Source organism: Rhinichthys klamathensis, unplaced genomic scaffold (genome assembly GCF_029890125.1).
Source record: "Rhinichthys klamathensis goyatoka isolate OS25496 unplaced genomic scaffold, OSU_Roscu_1.1 h1tg000040l_1, whole genome shotgun sequence".
Classification (NCBI taxonomy): Eukaryota; Metazoa; Chordata; class Actinopteri; order Cypriniformes; family Leuciscidae; genus Rhinichthys; species Rhinichthys klamathensis.
The window spans coordinates 10,070,229-10,087,805 of record NW_026606587.1 but is presented as its reverse complement, the minus strand read 5'-3'; the positions used below and the strand labels follow the sequence as shown (position 1 = coordinate 10,087,805).

At 35.4% G+C, this 17,577-nt stretch overlaps 1 protein-coding gene across 3 annotated transcripts in view; it reads right to left on the bottom strand.

Annotated features, from left to right (window-relative positions):
• Nucleotides 1–16,953, bottom strand: part of tp73 (tumor protein p73) — a 52,498-nt gene extending 35,545 nt beyond the window's left edge. Inside the window, exons 1-4 of one of the 3 annotated variants that reach the window (XM_056246799.1) lie at nt 16,801–16,953; nt 12,690–12,785; nt 10,482–10,617; nt 4,817–5,062 (exon numbers count right to left, since the gene is read on the bottom strand). In XM_056246799.1, coding sequence (XP_056102774.1) covers nt 4,817–5,062; nt 10,482–10,617; nt 12,690–12,748 — 441 coding nt within the window. In that variant the 5' untranslated portion in view covers nt 12,749–12,785; nt 16,801–16,953. Of the gene's footprint in view, nt 1–4,816; nt 5,063–8,597; nt 8,838–10,481; nt 10,618–12,689; nt 12,786–15,370; nt 15,463–16,800 lie in introns of those variants that run through there. The other 2 variants (XM_056246800.1, XM_056246801.1) reach the window with 2 other exon arrangements.
• Between the last annotated feature and the right edge of the window lie 624 nt (nt 16,954–17,577).

Below are 17,577 nucleotides of genomic sequence, written 5' to 3'. Positions count from 1 at the left end.
TCTGTAACGTTAGCAGTCTTTGCACGCTTTCGAGGCTATATATAATCCATGAATAAAAGTTTTGTTTTTCATGCTGCCGGCTGCAAAATTTAATTTATCTACACATAAATGAGTGATTCACTCTCGAAATTGCAACTGACATAGTGATAACTAGCATGGGACAAAATAGATGCGCGCAATGCAGACTAATTGATCAATAGAAAAATATTCATATCAATATATTTTTGATATTCAGTTATTTGTAAAAGTAATGACTTAAATAATCTTAAATGTCTCACTGTAGTCGGTGCCGATAGCCTCGTGGGCAAGTGTGCCGACATGTAGCGCCGTTGTGCTTCGGGCAACCCGAGTTCAAGTCCCGGCTCGTGGACCTTTCCCAATCCCGTCCCCCCCGCTCTCTCCCCCACCTCACTTCCTGTCTAGCTACTATCCTATCCTAATAAAAGACAAAAACGGCCCAAAAAAATCTCTTTTGGTAGAGCCGTTGCTTACATATTGCATCTGCACTTTACTAGAGAACCCTCACCCATTTCAGATTCCAAACCCGTAAGACTTACGTTCATCTTTGGGACACATATGAAGATATTTATAATATCTTGGTTCCCTCCATTGACAGCTACGCAACTACCACTTTGATGCTTCAAAAAGTTAATAAAGAGATCGTAAAACTAATCCACATGAATTAAGCGGTTTAGTTTCAAATTCTCTGAAGAGATTTGATCGCTTTATGATGAACAGATTCAATTCTTTTTAAATTAATCATCAACTCACACATCAGTTTAGGTAGATGAGAATGAACGAAAGTCTTGCGGGTTTGGAACAACATGAGGGTGAGTAAATGATGACAGAATTTTCGTTTTTGTGTGAACTATCCCTTTAAGCTATAAAGTTCAGGTAAATGTTGAAATGTCCATCTGACTAGTACATGACTCTGCAAATCCATTAAAATTATTTACAACAACTGTGAACGATTAATGAATAGTGATTTTGTTATGATGCATAAATCAAAATTTTCTTTTTTTCTATTAATATGGATGCTTAATATGTAACTCTTTTTGACACTTTTTGTATCGGGGGTCCCTGCCCTGAAAAACATTAAAGAAATATAATTTTTGAATATTTCAAAAACAGATATGGCTTTAAAGACCTTTTGTGCCATTTTGTATGTATTTTAGATTTAAAGCTAAAACACTAATGTGCTAGTGTACTTCCACAAGACATTAAATATGTAATTTAACTTTTAGCAGAAACATACTCCAAATTTACAACCAGGAACACAGACTAAGAATAATAGTCAGTCATCTTGCACTCATTTTTAGATCTTATAGATATTTCTGTACAATCAAATGCAAGAATGCGAACGTTCCTCTCCCTAACACTACCTTTAGATGTTACCTAAAATAGGAGAACCAATACAAGGGGTGCATCTGAAAGAAGTACATCCGAATTCACCCATAAAAGAGTAGGCAAAAAGGACCCAGAATACGACGAGCGAGATTCTGAAGTGCGCATTCGGTGGATTTGTGAATGGCAGGGAAGCCACGTAACTGACGCTGGTAGGTCACATGATAATGACAACATGGCGAATGTAGTATGTCCGGATTGCATCCATACACACACTCATACTAAAAGTTGATGCCGCTAAAATTTAGGCCGGAAAGTTGATGTCACATGATCAGCTGAATAGTACTTTCTTTATCTTGATAATCCTTCCATTACTGGACAATGAGGTATGTCTACAGTGGCATATTGGTAACCCACTTTGTTTGCTGCATCAACACCAGTAAGTGTCACTTTAAAATCCCAAACTGAAAAATAGATTTTATTATTGGAATATGTTTTACACAAAAACAACTATTTCAGTCATTCTACTGAATTTCACATTTAATTCAATGTGATATATTTGTGAAATTGTGTGAGTGAATCCTTCACCAAATTTGCTTCAGTGTATGATATCGGGTAGTGCAAAATAAACAAAAATATTTCCCCTTTTTGTTTAGGTTGCACAGGATCATACAGCACAGCAGTCATCTTGGACTTATACTGACACCTAGTGGCATGGAGGATCATTTGCATGTAGCATCTTGCAAAAAAAAACCCAAAAAACTTTCAAATATGGATGCAATTGAAGTAATGCTATTTGCAGTCAGCCATTGTTCATTTATTCTGTAAGAAAAGTGTCCAATAACATGTCATCTTTATTTTACAACCTTTTTTCATATTTTGTTAAGCGCAAAACTGTTCACACCATGAAAATGATTGAGTGTATTTTTAAAGGGATAGTTGACGCAAAAAATAACAATTCTGTCATCATTTACTCACTCTCATGTAATTTTAAACCTGCATGACTTTCTTTCTTGTGTAACACAAACGATTTTTAAAAATTAAATGAAAAATTAAGAATGTTGACAATCAAGTAGTTTTGGTCACCATTGACTTTAGACAAAAAAACAAAAACATTTTAATCAAAATATCTTGTGTTAAGTTTTACAGGTTTGGAATGGGTTAGGGTTAAGCTAATAACATAATTTCTAAAAGTTATTTCTATATGATAAAATAAATGTCAAAGATGAACATATACATTTACTTAAAAACACATTAAAATTTTTTAGGGGTTTTTTTGGACTGAAAATGCTAACATTAATATTAATATTCATGCACATTTAACACTCCAAAACATGAGGTGATAGCTCAAAGTCCAGAGAAGTCTGATGGGTAATCTGGACCAATCAGGAATTTGTGAAACAAGATAAGATTTTTTGAACAGGGAAGGAATATTCACACAGAGTTCCACAGATTTAATATAAAGAAAACAAGACTAATAGCATGCATACCAGTATCATTATTTAGCCATGGCGGTAACTGAGGAACCAAACGCACTCAAATTTAAAGCCTGCTTCTCTTACCCTGAAACATAAACAGCAATCTGTGCTGGAAACTCCACGTATGGCCATTTTGGAAGCTTATCCTCCTGTTATTGTTGTTCACAGAGACCTAGTCTTTGAGAATGAAGCGGAACGTGGCGCGTCAAAGGTGACAGTCTTCACAGGCTGACACTGAGTGATGGCCATAGCACTCACCTTCCTGGAACCGCTATCACCTTACACATCCACATCAAGTCAGAGACCAAGCCTCACGCTTGACTTCCTCCAACAAACAACCTAAGAGCCACCGACACAAGAAAGAGCCCCATCTCCTGTTTCAGAGGGTCATCTTCATGACAGACTGATGTAGCACCTTTCATCAGGGCGACACTGGACTTTGGGGAAAACATTGACTGCTCTCATTTCTCATCACTGTGATTTATTTTCTTCGGTGGAAAAAGTATGAGCTCTATCTCTCTTGCTAAATATCTAAACCTAAGTATTAAACGTTGATGCATAATTCTGTAAGCAACCCACCAGAACACTACAGTAACCATCTAGCAATGCTGTAGAAACCACTTTAAACAGAACACCCTAGCATCAGTTAAACAACATTTGCATGAGCAACTACTTCGGACTTAACAAGGTAAATGTTGAACAACATAAAAAAAAGAAGATGGAATTCAGCTCCTAAGTTTCATTAGTCTCCTTAAAACTCAAGAAGAACCATTTGGTAATGGCAACAGAGCAGAGTATCATGATATTGATCTTTATAGTTTGTGAATAACTTGCTTTGAGCTCGAACAATTTCTAAATAAAATTAAAAAAAACATGTTGGACTCAGACACACTAAAGAATTTAAACTTTATGTTTCTGTAATTTAGAAAGGTTTACCAGGGAATTAGAAAAGTTTTTTTGATAAGGCAAGCTTTTTTGATAAAGCTTTTTGAATTATTGTTTCTCAGAGAGAGAGAGAGAGAGCAGTATATCAGGAACTGTCTGTGGCAGTTTACTTTCAAAACAACAATCGAAGTACTAGAATCCTGACAGAGACTGAATTATTTAAAAAATAAACATTTATGGATAGATGACAAATAACATACCAGATGTTAGCGGGAAGGAATATATTGCAGGTTTTGTTACTTGTCATCATATTTTCAATTACATTTTCACAATTTTTTAGCAGTTTGCTGCTTGCATTAAAATGTGTTTTAACATTTTTTTGTAATGAAGTGCAAATATTCCAAAAATGTGGTCATAATACTGCATATATAATAATTATAGAAAAATAAGATTGAAAATTAAGAATTTTCTTAAAGAAATTAATACTTTTATACAGCAAGGATGCATTGATCAAAATTGAAAGTAACAAAATAGTTACAAAATTGTTATATTTTAATTAAATGCTGTTCTTTTGAACTTTATATTCGTATATTTCTGAAGCAAGAAAAACATATTGCGGTTTCCACAGTTTCTGAAGGATCATGTGACACTGAAAGACTGGACTAATGGCTGCAACATTTTTTAGCTTTGTCTTCACAGGAATGCACATACAATATTTCACAGTATTAATGTTTTTCTGTTTTTTTTTTTTTAAATTAAATAAATGCAGCCTTGGTGAGCATAAGATCCTTTTTTCAAAAACATAATCAAACATTTTAAAGGTAGGCTAGTATAGGCGATAAGGAGATTCATAGCATGTCACACCACATGACACTGCTGTCACTGCTTCTACCCATACAGATGTTTACTTCTAAGAAACATTTTAAAAACAAAACAAAGCGGGAATGCAGCCAACATGAGAATCTATAAGAGAAGTCGTCATCGAAGAAAGGGCAAAAGCAACCAAAGAAATGTAAAAGTTCTGCGTGCATTTTGAAATGAAGATCGCCAGTTAGTGTGGGAAAAGCATGTGTGCATAAAGAAACACGTGAGACAGTTGCTCTACTCACCGTCCAGGTGGCTGACTTGGCGGTGCTAGACTGCTGGAAGGTGACCTCGAAGTTGTGCGGCCCAGGGTAGTCAGTGTTGGAGGGGATGGCCGGGGCTGGAGACATGGCCTCGAAGGTTGAGTTTGGCTGAGAGTAGGGTGACGGCGTTGGCACGTTGGAGGTGGTCTCTGAGCTGTAGGGACTGGTAGACGCTGGTCTGTTCCCCAAACCTTGTTCCATACTGCTGCTCAGTAGGCTGTACTGAGACTGAGTGAAAAGGCAGAAAGTGAAGGAGGGTGAGACAGGTAAGAGAGTGGGAGGGAGACAGGTGAAGGAGGTAGGCAAAAAAAAAGTTGATATTGAAGGAAAGAGGGAGGAGATAAGACTCCATCCACTCCACTTCTACAGCTCCAGTTACACCGTGTTGGGACGTACGAGAGGGAGCCATGCCTCCAGGAAAAGGGTAGGTTGTAAAACACAACCTTAATCTGTCCAATGTCTAATTGCCTGCCATTCTCTTCTCTAACTTACAAACACAAAACCCACCACTCATAAATTATGTGTCCATGTGTTGGGCTAGTAGTACCTCAACAGGTGTGATAAAAGTAAAGCTCAGCTGGACAAATTTGGTCACAAATGATGTATTCACTTGCTTTTGAAGAGTTCAAAGTCCCCAAACCTTTTCTCTTTTTTTCATTTAATTCCACGCATTTTTAATATTTCAAGCTTTATAAATATGAACATTGCTATTACTCATAGGGTTAGTGAATCATCCCATACCATTTGTGTGACATTTCAAATTGTGCAGTTTGTTGAAGAAAGGTGTGTTATTATTTTTCTAAGTGATCAGACTTTCGATTTCATCTGGCGGACTATAAAATGTGGGGGAAAAAACTCATAGACTTGGAAGCTAAAAATTATAATATCAAAGACACTTTGGGTGGGATCTTTTGACTTGGGCCAGTGAGGACCCACCAAAAAACAACCCAAAACAACTTAGAAACACCCTAGCAACCAGCCAGAACACTCTATCCACCATATAGCAATATCCAAGAAACCACCAACACTCTACCATCATTGCAGAGGTTTTCGCGGACAAGCACCACTTGCGTTTTCCACAGAAATCCAATGTAAAAATCTAAATTACGCTATAATTACATAAATATGATATAAAAATTATCTTCAAAACCTCAAAAAAAAAAATGAAAATGCTGCCATTATAACTTGACTCATGCAGAGCATGATTATATCAGGACCCATGCAGTCTTGATATAATGACTCAAAGTTCGGGAAAAAAGCATGATGGGTAATGATTCCCACAAAACCTCTAGACCAATCAGAGACCTGTGAAATTAGATAACCAAACTGCAACACAAGTCAAGCAAAGGGAAAAGACTTTACCTTCTTTTTTCAGATAATACATTGTCCAAACCAACAGAATCACATATCCTCTGCTGTCAAACGGCACACCGATGAATCCATAGAAACCATAGTGAGTAAAACACTCATCTCTCTCACTCAACTCAACCTGAGACTTTATCACCTGTTCTCTCTCTCTCCTCAAGAAATCTCCTCTATGGAGTCATGATCCTTGTGGGACGTGGTGAATGAGAGCAGGTGGAGTCCAAAGGGACGGAGGTCAGAAACCACATATTGTCCTAATTATGGCATATCGGACAACGCCTGCACAAGAATATACTTGCCGGTATACACTTTCTCAAGACTCTGCCTGTGTGAAAAACACCATTCAAGCATGCACATGAGAAAAGGGAACAAGAGAAATGAAAAGCGAATGGTTCAAAGGTAGAGAGATGAGTTTTCATGCATGCAATTAATTGAAAACTAGAACCAAGTCATGCTTCCTGTGCAAAACTCACCAATAAAAATCCTAGGGTGTTGCCAGGATGTCGCTAAGTGGTTGCTAGGGTGTTCTGGGTCATTATTTACTGGCCCAAGCCAAAAAGCTCAGTCCAAAGATTTATATCCCTCCTTCAATGTAAGCCAATGGGACATTTCAAACTGTTTTATCATCCTCCAGGAGGCAACTGTATCTGACCACTACAAGCCGCATCTCTCCTCAACAAGTAGCAAGATTTGAGGAATTATACATGCTTGTAGCACAAAAGGTGCAGTTACATGCTTAAGTTTAAAACTTTAAGGTTTGTTCAAATCCATAACCCTAAGTATGTTCAGCAGTAATTGTGATACTTGCTTTAGCATGTACCTACAGTATATCCTATACATCCTAGTTTTTTTTTATTTCGTTTTTGGCTCAAATATAGGGGGCTTTCCATAAGGATCTCTTAAAATGAACAAGAAAATGTGAGAAACGCTGTTTCAGAGTAAACCACACATACACACACATACTCAGGTGTGCCTCATCAGTAAGTCTCAACATGTTCTGTGGCAAGTTGAAACAGAACAGAAGCATTGTTGTGTGTGTGCGTGTTTGTGCGTGTGTGTGTGTGTGTGAATGAGAGAGAGAGAGAGAGAGAGAGAGAGAGAGAGAGAGAGAGAGAGAGAGAGAGAGAGAGAGAGACATGTGCTGTGTGTGAGTAAATTATTCAATGTTTAATTTTTGCCACACATGCAATGTCTCTCTCTCTCTCTCTCTCTCTCTCTCTCTCTCTCTCTCTCTCTCTCTCTCTCTCTCTCTCTCTCTCTCTCTCAATATATATGATGAATGAATGAATTGCCCATTAAACTAAAATCTATATCAACATGATCATATTTTTATTAAATAGGTTAATATTTTTGATATAACTGACAAACGTACAAAATAAAACCAAACTGACATTCATTCAGACAAGATTCAACTTTATAATGAAGGCAAATTTTGACGGAAAACACAGGGCAAGTTGTCACATTCGTTTAAAAAGTTACACATTATATTATATTTGATTTAGTAATTACATATTTATTTAATTTTATTAAACATTTGTTGGTCAAAACAATGGTGTGTTGCATTTTACATCTTTTCTTTTTATTTATTTATTTACTTTTAAATAAATGATATTTTGCTTGTGACAACTTTCCTCATACAGTGTGAGAACATGTGTTCCATGAACTATGTGTGATATATCTGTCAGATCGTGCAGTAACAGTAAGCAGATGCAGATGTGTCTGTGGGAAAAGTGTTGTCTGATAATATGTAAAAACAGCACCCTCTGCTGAAAACAGAAAGAATTGCCATTATCCTAATGAAGATTTTTTTTTTGGATTCCGTAAACAGGTGTGAGATGACCACGCTAAACTGCAAAATATTACTAAAACCAAAACAATCAAATTCTACATTTGCTTAGTTCAACTAACAAAATCTCTGAAATCCCTCAAAAAAGAATCAACACAATACTAAAGTCCACAGTAAGGAACATCAACAGGTGTCCATCTTACAGATGTGCTGAAACTACAGCATCAATATAGCTGAAGGTTTTCTATCAAGCAAGATAGGACATAATCACAGTATGTATATTCACCAATTATAATCAAATTATTATTTGAAAATCAATAACAGATAAGGCTAACACTGAAGAGCCTTACCAAAGACTGACATCAATATATGGTGCAATAGAAGATTCACTTATACATTTAAGTTAATATAATGATTAATAAGTCATCAATAAAATGAAATAAAATATAAAATAATAAAATAAAATACAAAATTAAAAAGTATTATTTTTAAATTAAAAATATAATATATAAAAAATAATAAAAAATTAAATTAAATTAAATTAAAAAAAAAAAATTAAATGACAGCGAGCAAAGAAACAACATTCGGATGGTTCAGGAACTGCTCACCTACCGTGCTGTAGTAATGAGGCAGGTCACCGACACACAGCATTGTCACGTTCCCGCTAGGCAGGCAAAAGACAGGGGAGATTCTCCCACTGGTCTGGTCATGTGACCTCACAGAATACACAGGTGAGTTCTGCACGTCTCACCTCTTCACTTTAGATGCTCTGAATGAAACTAACTTGACACAACAACTCCAGGAAAGGTAAACGCACTGCGAGTTGCTTTTTCTGATTTTCCGCCAGTTCTCCTTGCCCTGTCAGCTTCTAGATGCAGCCAACAACAAATCTTTGGCCCTCCCACTTTTTGGCCTCATGACTATTCATTACCTAAAAAAGCAGGCCTAGACTTGCCCACTTGTCTTTTAGACTATACCATTTTTTTTGCAAGGGGGATGGTTAGATAGCTTAGGCTTTCCATTTACAATTTTTGGGGGATATTTTTTTTAATTAATGGTGAAATTAACTACATCTTTTTAAATTGCTAGACCTCACAAAAGAGAGATAACCAACTGGTTAGAGCAATTTCCCATAAGGGCCAAGTGAAAAACAAACACTTGAAAATCAATACAATTTTGAAAATGCTTGTACAAGTCTAAAGCGAACAACCAAAGGAAATCCATATGCCCTAGAAGAGATATTTCACAGAATTCTGGAACCACTGATGCAGAAAACCGACACAAAACCAACGTACAAGATATAATGACTTCATCTCGCAAAAACATCATATTTCACCTAAAAAAAAAATATATATATATATATATATATATATATATATATGCCGGTATATATATAGCCTATATATAATGCTATTAATGCTAAGTACAATTACCATTTTTATGCATTACAACATTTTCATAACATTTTAAGCATATTTCCCCCATTCTCATTAAGATAATGTAAACAAATCTCATCTTATTGTATAATAATATTACTATATTATCAATTGAAAATATTTAAGTTCAAATAATGTTATATTTTGTAATGAAATATTTTATGTATTTGTTGTACTACTTTAATTTTTGCTGATTTAATTAAAATTATTGTATGATCAATCATTATACAGTAATAAGAATGAGATTCACAACTTAGAATAATGAAAATTCCACACAAAAAAAGACAAATGTTCGGTATGCATTAATATGGTAATGAGAACTGTGGGAAATGTGCATAATTGTCATATAATTAAAGTCACAACATCCTAAAATATGTGTTGTAAAAATATGGGTGCTAATATAGGGTTCCTTTTTTTATATATATTTTTCTTTCTTTTTTTGATTTTGAGGTGAAATGTGACCTTGTGAGATTTCGCCATCTATCCATCCATCTCTCCCGGCACGTGCGCCCCAGATGGGAGGCAGTAGCAGGTGTCGTGTTCCTGGCTTGGCTTTTCTCTCTAATTAAGGCATCACAGCCTCCCACTACACCCTCCACTCACATACTCTAGCCTGCAGAGCCCGAAGGGAGGGAAAAAACCGCGCAGGAGAGGGAAACTAGGGACTGAGGAGGGAATCCTGATGGATAAGGAGGGAAAACCAATAAAGTTCAGTATTACAGGCTGATGTTTTGTGTGTGTGTGTGTGTATGCGAGGTTGAAATGACTTTGCTATATTCTAACTAAAACTCTTCACTTCATTTTTGTGATTTTTTTACAACTATTATACTTTCAGTTTACACAGGAATTAGTTCATATTAATTCTATTTGCACAACTGCAAACAAGCCAAAAATCATGAGCAAAATACAATAAACAAACATAAACCACATCCTGTCAAGTTGGATTCACTTCTCTGACTGATTTTACTGAGAATGTATTGAATGTTTGAGAATCAATAGATTGCAGCTGTATTTGCTTGACACAAATCTGCACTCATAGAATTTTCCACCGGCTTCTTACCATGACATTGTCGTTCATGTCTCTCATGTGGTAGACGTCCATGCAGACTTCAGCGCGGTTGCTGGGCAGGCTGCTAGAAGCCCGGTCCCCTGAGTGTCCTGCCTGAGGAAGCTCAAAATATGTGCTGTCTGGCTCACTGTAACAAGACACAGAGACCGTACGGGAATCAAAACTGGATTATATAAGCAGGTCCAGTTTATATTAAAAGGCCATGTAAAAGATTTCCCATAGTGTATCTGTTTTTTTGTTTTTTTTTACCTGTAATTCAAAGAAAACAAATAGTAGTTTATCTCGAAATAGTACAAATGAATTGTTACTAGTATCCAAACGTGCTCCTGATATCACATACATTGAATGATAAATGTTACCAGACATATGACTAATGGATAGTCTGGGTTTGTTTCTGTTTTGGATGGGTTTGTCACGTGTTTTAGTTGTGTGTCCTAGTTTTCAGGGGTTTTTTTGTTTTGTTTTTATGGTTCGATTAATTTTTCGCACCTGTTTTGTTGATTGGTTTGTCTGTGTATTTAAAGTCCCCCTGTGGTGAAAATAAAGTTTTTAACGTTGTTTATATGTTTTTAATATGCTTTAAGACAAACCATGTGCAAAAAAAAACCCCACCATTGCTGAGTATTTTCTCCTTAAAACTCCAGTCAACCAAATACAGTCTCAAAAACGCAGTTTGAAATCGCCGGTGTTTCTTAAATCACAAACTAACTTGTAACCAATCAACGTCAACGTGCGGGTCGGGCTTCAGCATTTCATTACTATAACCGCTCTGAATCAGGGGAGTCTCAAGAGAAGACAGGTTTTATTTTTTTGTTGATATGAAAAATTGGGTACATTTAGCAATATAATGGGTGAATTATGCATGTGATGGATATTACGATGAACTATATTTTGAACTATATGCCTTTCTTCACTGACGTTCTGATTTTTAAAAGGCAGCTGTTTGACTCTGAGATGGCGAACACATGGTTTGTGTAACACTAGCAACACATTATTTGCTGTTTGATAACATAGTCAAGCAAATGCTAATCATATTAATTACCGTTATGTGTCCGACGTTGTAAAGAGCGATACCATTGTGCAGCGTTTACCTCAGTAAGTTGACAGAGCGAGTGGATCTCTGAGCTGGAGTGAGTGAGTGGAGGCGGGGCTAATTAGCATATTCATGGTTTTGCGTATACCAAATGAAGCAAGGGTGTAGTTACACACAAGCTATTTTAAGGCATGAAGAAATGTTTTTCACAGAAATGTCATTTTGTCATCAAAGATGAGTTTTAAGGGATACAATATTGACTACAGGGGGACTTTAAGCTCTGGGTTTCTTTCTGATCGTTGTCTGCTCTTCGTCATGTTTTAATCGGTTATTGCTTTTCAAGTGTTATGAGTATTTTGTTTTGAGTTTCGCAACCGAAAGCTTGCAATGTTACTTTTAAAAGTAAAAGTAATGCATTACAATATTGAGTTACTCCCTAAAAAGTTACTTTTTATGGAAAGTAATGTGTTGCGCTACTTTTTCTCACCTGGGCTGGGCTTGCTTGTTTATTTTTTAATGACAAACAGAAGTTCTATTTTTGGAAAATGTAAGGAAATGCAAATCCACGCCTGTACAGCTCAAACAAACCTTTCAGCTGTGCTGCCATTCTGGATTGCAGAAGAATAGGACGCAGGAGAAGAAAGTTCAACACTCTTACTTCAGCAATAAAAACAAAATGAAACACAAATGTGATGTTTAAGTTTAAGTCATTTTGCTTATTAGTATGGTTGAGTTGGATCATCAAAGGTCAGCAGCAAAGACATTGGTTAATAAAGTGAGATTAAATACATAAAGTATATTTGTGTGATTTAACATTTTTAATTATTACAGGTTTGCATAATCTTCTGAGTTTGCATTTCACTGTTTTTATTCAATTTGAGGAATACTGAATCTGTTTTTGTGCAAGATGAGTAAATGCATGCTCACATTGCATTGGGACAGGAGAAGTGTCTGTCAATAAATGGGAAAACAAAGTAACTTGCGTTATACTTATTTGAAAAAGTAGCTCAGATATATATATATTGTAAATTTAAACGTAATGCGTTACTTTAGTTACTTGAAAAAAGTCATCTGATTAAGTAGCTTACATTATTTGTAATATGTATCCCCCCAACACTGCATATGACAACACAACAAAAATGCATGTAACTGCTGGTTAAACTCACAGGGTACTCCACAAATGTTCAAAGGTTGTACCCTCATCAGCGGTGGATGACTGGGACATTTTGGATGTTGAACAATCCACCGCAGGGCAGATCACACTGGAAACCACATACCAAACAAGGGTTACAAGCATGCATAAAATAAAAGCATCCGTAACAAACAAAATCATCAGTAAAATAACCTGTTGCAGTCAGTTACAGTATACATGCAAATAAAACGAGCTAAATATGCAATATAGCGCACATGGACTTCTATAGTACACAGAACAAATTGGAATTAACTGGTTTTATTTAAGTAAAAAATATTATTTAATATTGCTGAATCAACTTAAATTCATTAAGTTAAACCAAGAAAACAAATTAAACAGCTTTTAAGGTAACAAATTCTGCAGGTTACACAAAATTTTACAGTGAAGTACATTTTTGTCTGGACAGGATCTTGACTGAATGAATCACCATCCACTGTATTGTATGGGGGAAAAACATCTTGTTACATGAAAAAAAGGAGGTTTGAAATGGCATGAGGGTGAATAAATTATTACAGAATCTTGATTGAAATTGGTCTGAATACTCTAAAAAAAAGGTTAATTCAAATGTTTAACATTTGAAATTATTACACATAAAAAAAAAAAAGTATAGTTCTCCCAATTATATTTAATATCACAATCGTTATGCATTAATGGACCCAGTCATTTTATAATGGACCCTGATTAAAGGAGCACACTATAACTGCTCTGAACTCATGCTCTGTAAAATAAATGAATCACTAAAGTGTGTAGAAATTGAACACACACAGGATTCGATTTTAAAGTCATTTCCACCCTGCTGCCCAATGCATCGTCTGAAGTTTGAATCCCAGCAGAATTTGAGGCTGGATGCACAGATTCAGAATAAAGATGCCAGGCTTGACGTGTCCAAACCTGCCTGGCACTGTTCCACAGTGACCACATACTTCCTCCATCATATTACTCACAGGAAATGAGGGCTAGAAGAGCGTATACTAACCACACAAGAGCAAGTCAACACAGAAAGTGAGTCTGTTGCAGTTTTGGACCATCAAAACTGTAACATGTAACACACCCAATAGAAAAATATCAAATTGCATAGACAACGAAGATCAGTGGTTATAGTTTATGCCATTTAATTAGCAATATATTGGTCATGATTTTTGCAATCAAATTATTTTATAGCCTAATACTAGCCTACCGCATTAGCCTAATACTTTTTTTTTAGAAAAAGAAAAGAGAAAGAGATAAAGGACCCAAATAACCATATTAAACACCCATAAATATTTATTATTGCAAAAATAATTATTTTAAACATGATTAATTTCACACATATTTATGTAAATTAGATAAATTTGAAGATGACAATCACAATGCTAGTCTTCTTTGATACATTGTTGTTTCCACATAGGTTTAAACTGAAAAAAAATATATATCATTTTTCATAGGAACAAAGCAATCAATAAAAGGCCTTTTTTTTTTTTTTTTTACTTCAGTGAATATTTCTCATTTATATTTAAAATTCAATTTCAGTATGGGCTAAAAAAGGGACTGAAGATTCCCAAAATTTTAGTCTAGGAAAAAAAAATTGTTGTAAATAAAGTATAAGCTTAGTTTATTAAACACACTTTGACTTTGAACCTGGCATTAAACAACCTATAGGTTCTTTAGCAAAATCTCAATAGTAAAATAACTGTTAAACACACACACAAAAAAATGTGCAATTAAACTTAGCCTAATCAATTGGATACATTTATAGCATGTATGTATATAAAATAACAAATAGGCCTACTTTTGTTGTGAGAAAAAGGTTTAGCATTTTAGTTAAATAAGCCTAGTACTGACTCTGTGGTTTTTGATTTTGTTCACTTGTTATAGCTACAAAACAAAAAGATGATATTATAATTGTAATTTAAATCAAACAAATAATTTTAAGAGATTTTAGAAAGGTTTTCGAAACGTTCTGCTAGAGAACACATTTATTTTTTACGCAAGATATTACTGAGATAATTCTTGTGACAACTAGCCCGGTCTCCTCTTAATTTAAAAAGAATAGAGGTAACGTTACCTAAATCTAAATGTGCTCATTTAAAAATAATAATAAAAAAGAAAAGAAAAAGAAAAGAAAACGCTTTCAATTAAGTTGCATCAGGCATGTTTTGCTGTGTTGCTCAACGCGCTGTTCCCTCGGTAACGGCGCGTGCAAAAGACGGCCTATTGGAAAAGTGCATAAGCCAAATTAAGCTTTACTCAAACAAACTCGTTTAAAAATAAAAAGGACCTCATAAAACCATCTTTTGTCCTATTATGCTTTTTCGGCGAGGATTTTAATCCACTCTCCCTAATTTCGGATGTAGGCTAACTAACTTTCAACAAATCAATAAATGACACTGTTCTCATTAGCAGGCTAAAAGCAAAAACAAAATAGTTTTTAAATAAATAAATAAAACGAATTGAAATGAGTGGAGGTTTTCGTTTACAAGTCCGAACTCTGTAGTTTTACGAACGAGGCAACATCGTGTTTACTAATTTTGACCTGTATTCCCGTGGTAGCTGCCACCTGGAGAGGAGTTAAAGCTCTGCCAGCAATTATACACACACAACAGGGATTCAAGCAGAGAATTGAATTATCACTTAACAAAGGCCTTGTATTTTAGAACTGATGAAGCTGTATCTTACCGATGTTCATACCGAACAGCCCCCCAAAAAATTATCAGCCATAGTCAGCACACTAGAAGTAGCTTATACTTCACCGGTTAATGCGTCATGGACCAAAAGTGGAAAATTCTTCCTTTGTACCGTTTAATTTCAGGCCGGATTTTAAAATATAGCATATATTAAAACAGAATAGCCTAAAAGGCATAGGACATTTTCCGAAAATATTCATAAAGACAGCAAACTCCTTCGAGCGACCATTACTCTATTCAGCGCAGTAGCAGCTATCTGGACTAATACAGCAGCAGCAGCCTTGACAACGAATTACACAAAAGCCGTCACACATCACCTGCCTTCACTTTACCTCTTGCATTACACTGCTTGCTGTTTAATTAAAATCGATGAAATTATATATAAACTCTAAAAAAAAATGCAGAGTTGTTTTATGTCATATATGGAAAAACCCAACGGTTGGGTTTAAAATGTAGCCTAATTCAAATAAAAATTAAACCAACGGTCAGGTTTGTCCATATTTGACTCAAACATTGGGTTGAAACAACCCAGCATTTTTTTATATTAACATTTGGTATTTTTAATGTATTTATTTCATTTTATTTGCCGTCTATAGGCCTATTGTTTGAAAATAATGTGTCAATATATTTGACCCAACCCTGGGTTGAAACACCCAGCATTTTTTAATTAATATTGGTCTTTTAATGTATTTATTTAATTTTATTTCCCGTCTATATATAGGCCATTGTTTGGAAATAATATTTAATATTATTTGTCCATATTTGACCCAACCATGGGGTGAAACAACCCAGCATTTTTAAAGTGCATATATAATATAATATAATATAATATAATATAACATAACATAATATATCTATAAAACTAAGCTAGTATAGGCTAGATAAACAGAAACAGATAACAGTGGCTTGTGAAAAACAAAACATAATCGCTCTCAACAGAAATTCATGTTTCAAGCAGGTAGGTCTACTGTAATATGTTGACAGACATTTATCATAGTGAACTCTGACCACTGCATCACCTTTGTAGGACACTCATCGATTTTTCTAACTGATAGACAAAAAGGAACAAATTAAATCGCCACAGTACACTTATTGTTTTGTGTTTTTATAGTTAAAAAATAATTAAATTAGGTTAACGTTACATAATTTGACAAATAAATCGATCAATGGAGTGATTTAAACATATTTATAAATTTTAGCATTATATATAACGTTAAAGAATTAGAATGCTACTTTTTAACACAAATCTTGTCAATAAGAAGCTATAGAAGTGGATGATGAAAACATGAGGAGATCTTATGTTCACTTAAAGTGGGTGGGTTTAAATGCTCACCTTCAGAAATGCGAGAGCTCAATACTTCCCATACGACACGAAGCGTTCAAACGAACCACAAATACTATATTTATAATAGATTTACTTACCAAACAAGTTATTTCCCTGGCTTGGAACAAACTGTGGCGATGTTCTTTCTCTGGATCCCCAAATCACTTTCCTTGACCTGCAGCTGACCCTTGTAAACTGTCACCCTTGTCATGTAGCAAATGAGCTCCGAATTAAGCCATTGAACAACAGAACGCAACTTGAATCATTCCTTATAGTTAAAAAAAGCAAGACAAGAGAGAGAGGCAGATGAGGCTGATTATGCAGGTATAGCCTATAGGGTAAATAGGCTCGCGGAGTGTGAGTGCACTTGGCTGTGGAGGGTTGGGTTGGGTTGGGGGAATTGGAGGGGGACGGGAGGAGGCGTTAGCCGCCTTTTGGGCTCACATGAGCGGGAAACACTCATATCATATGAAGAGGTCGCTAAAATGCGATTAAAGCTTGACGTTTCATTCGCACTTAAAGATGTGTGCTTATGATGCGTCAGTCTTGTAGAAAGACTTCAACTGTCCCTAACAAAATCGTAGAAAACGACGATTTAAATTCCCCGCCTCTCCTGACAGCATAAATAAACACGATTTAGCATTTGCTTTGAAATGCATACGGCAATGATTAAGTCGTTCAAAACAAACAAGTCATAAAACTACTCAGTAAACCATATTTATTGTTAATTCTAGTGCATACTAGAAAATAGACAAGGTGAAACACCATTTCCCACAATTCCACTGTTACGCCTACAATAAAGCGCGGCGCTGATTGGCCGTCAGCACAACAAAAATGACGTTTTCGAAAACGTCACTTCCGAAACATTAAGGGAT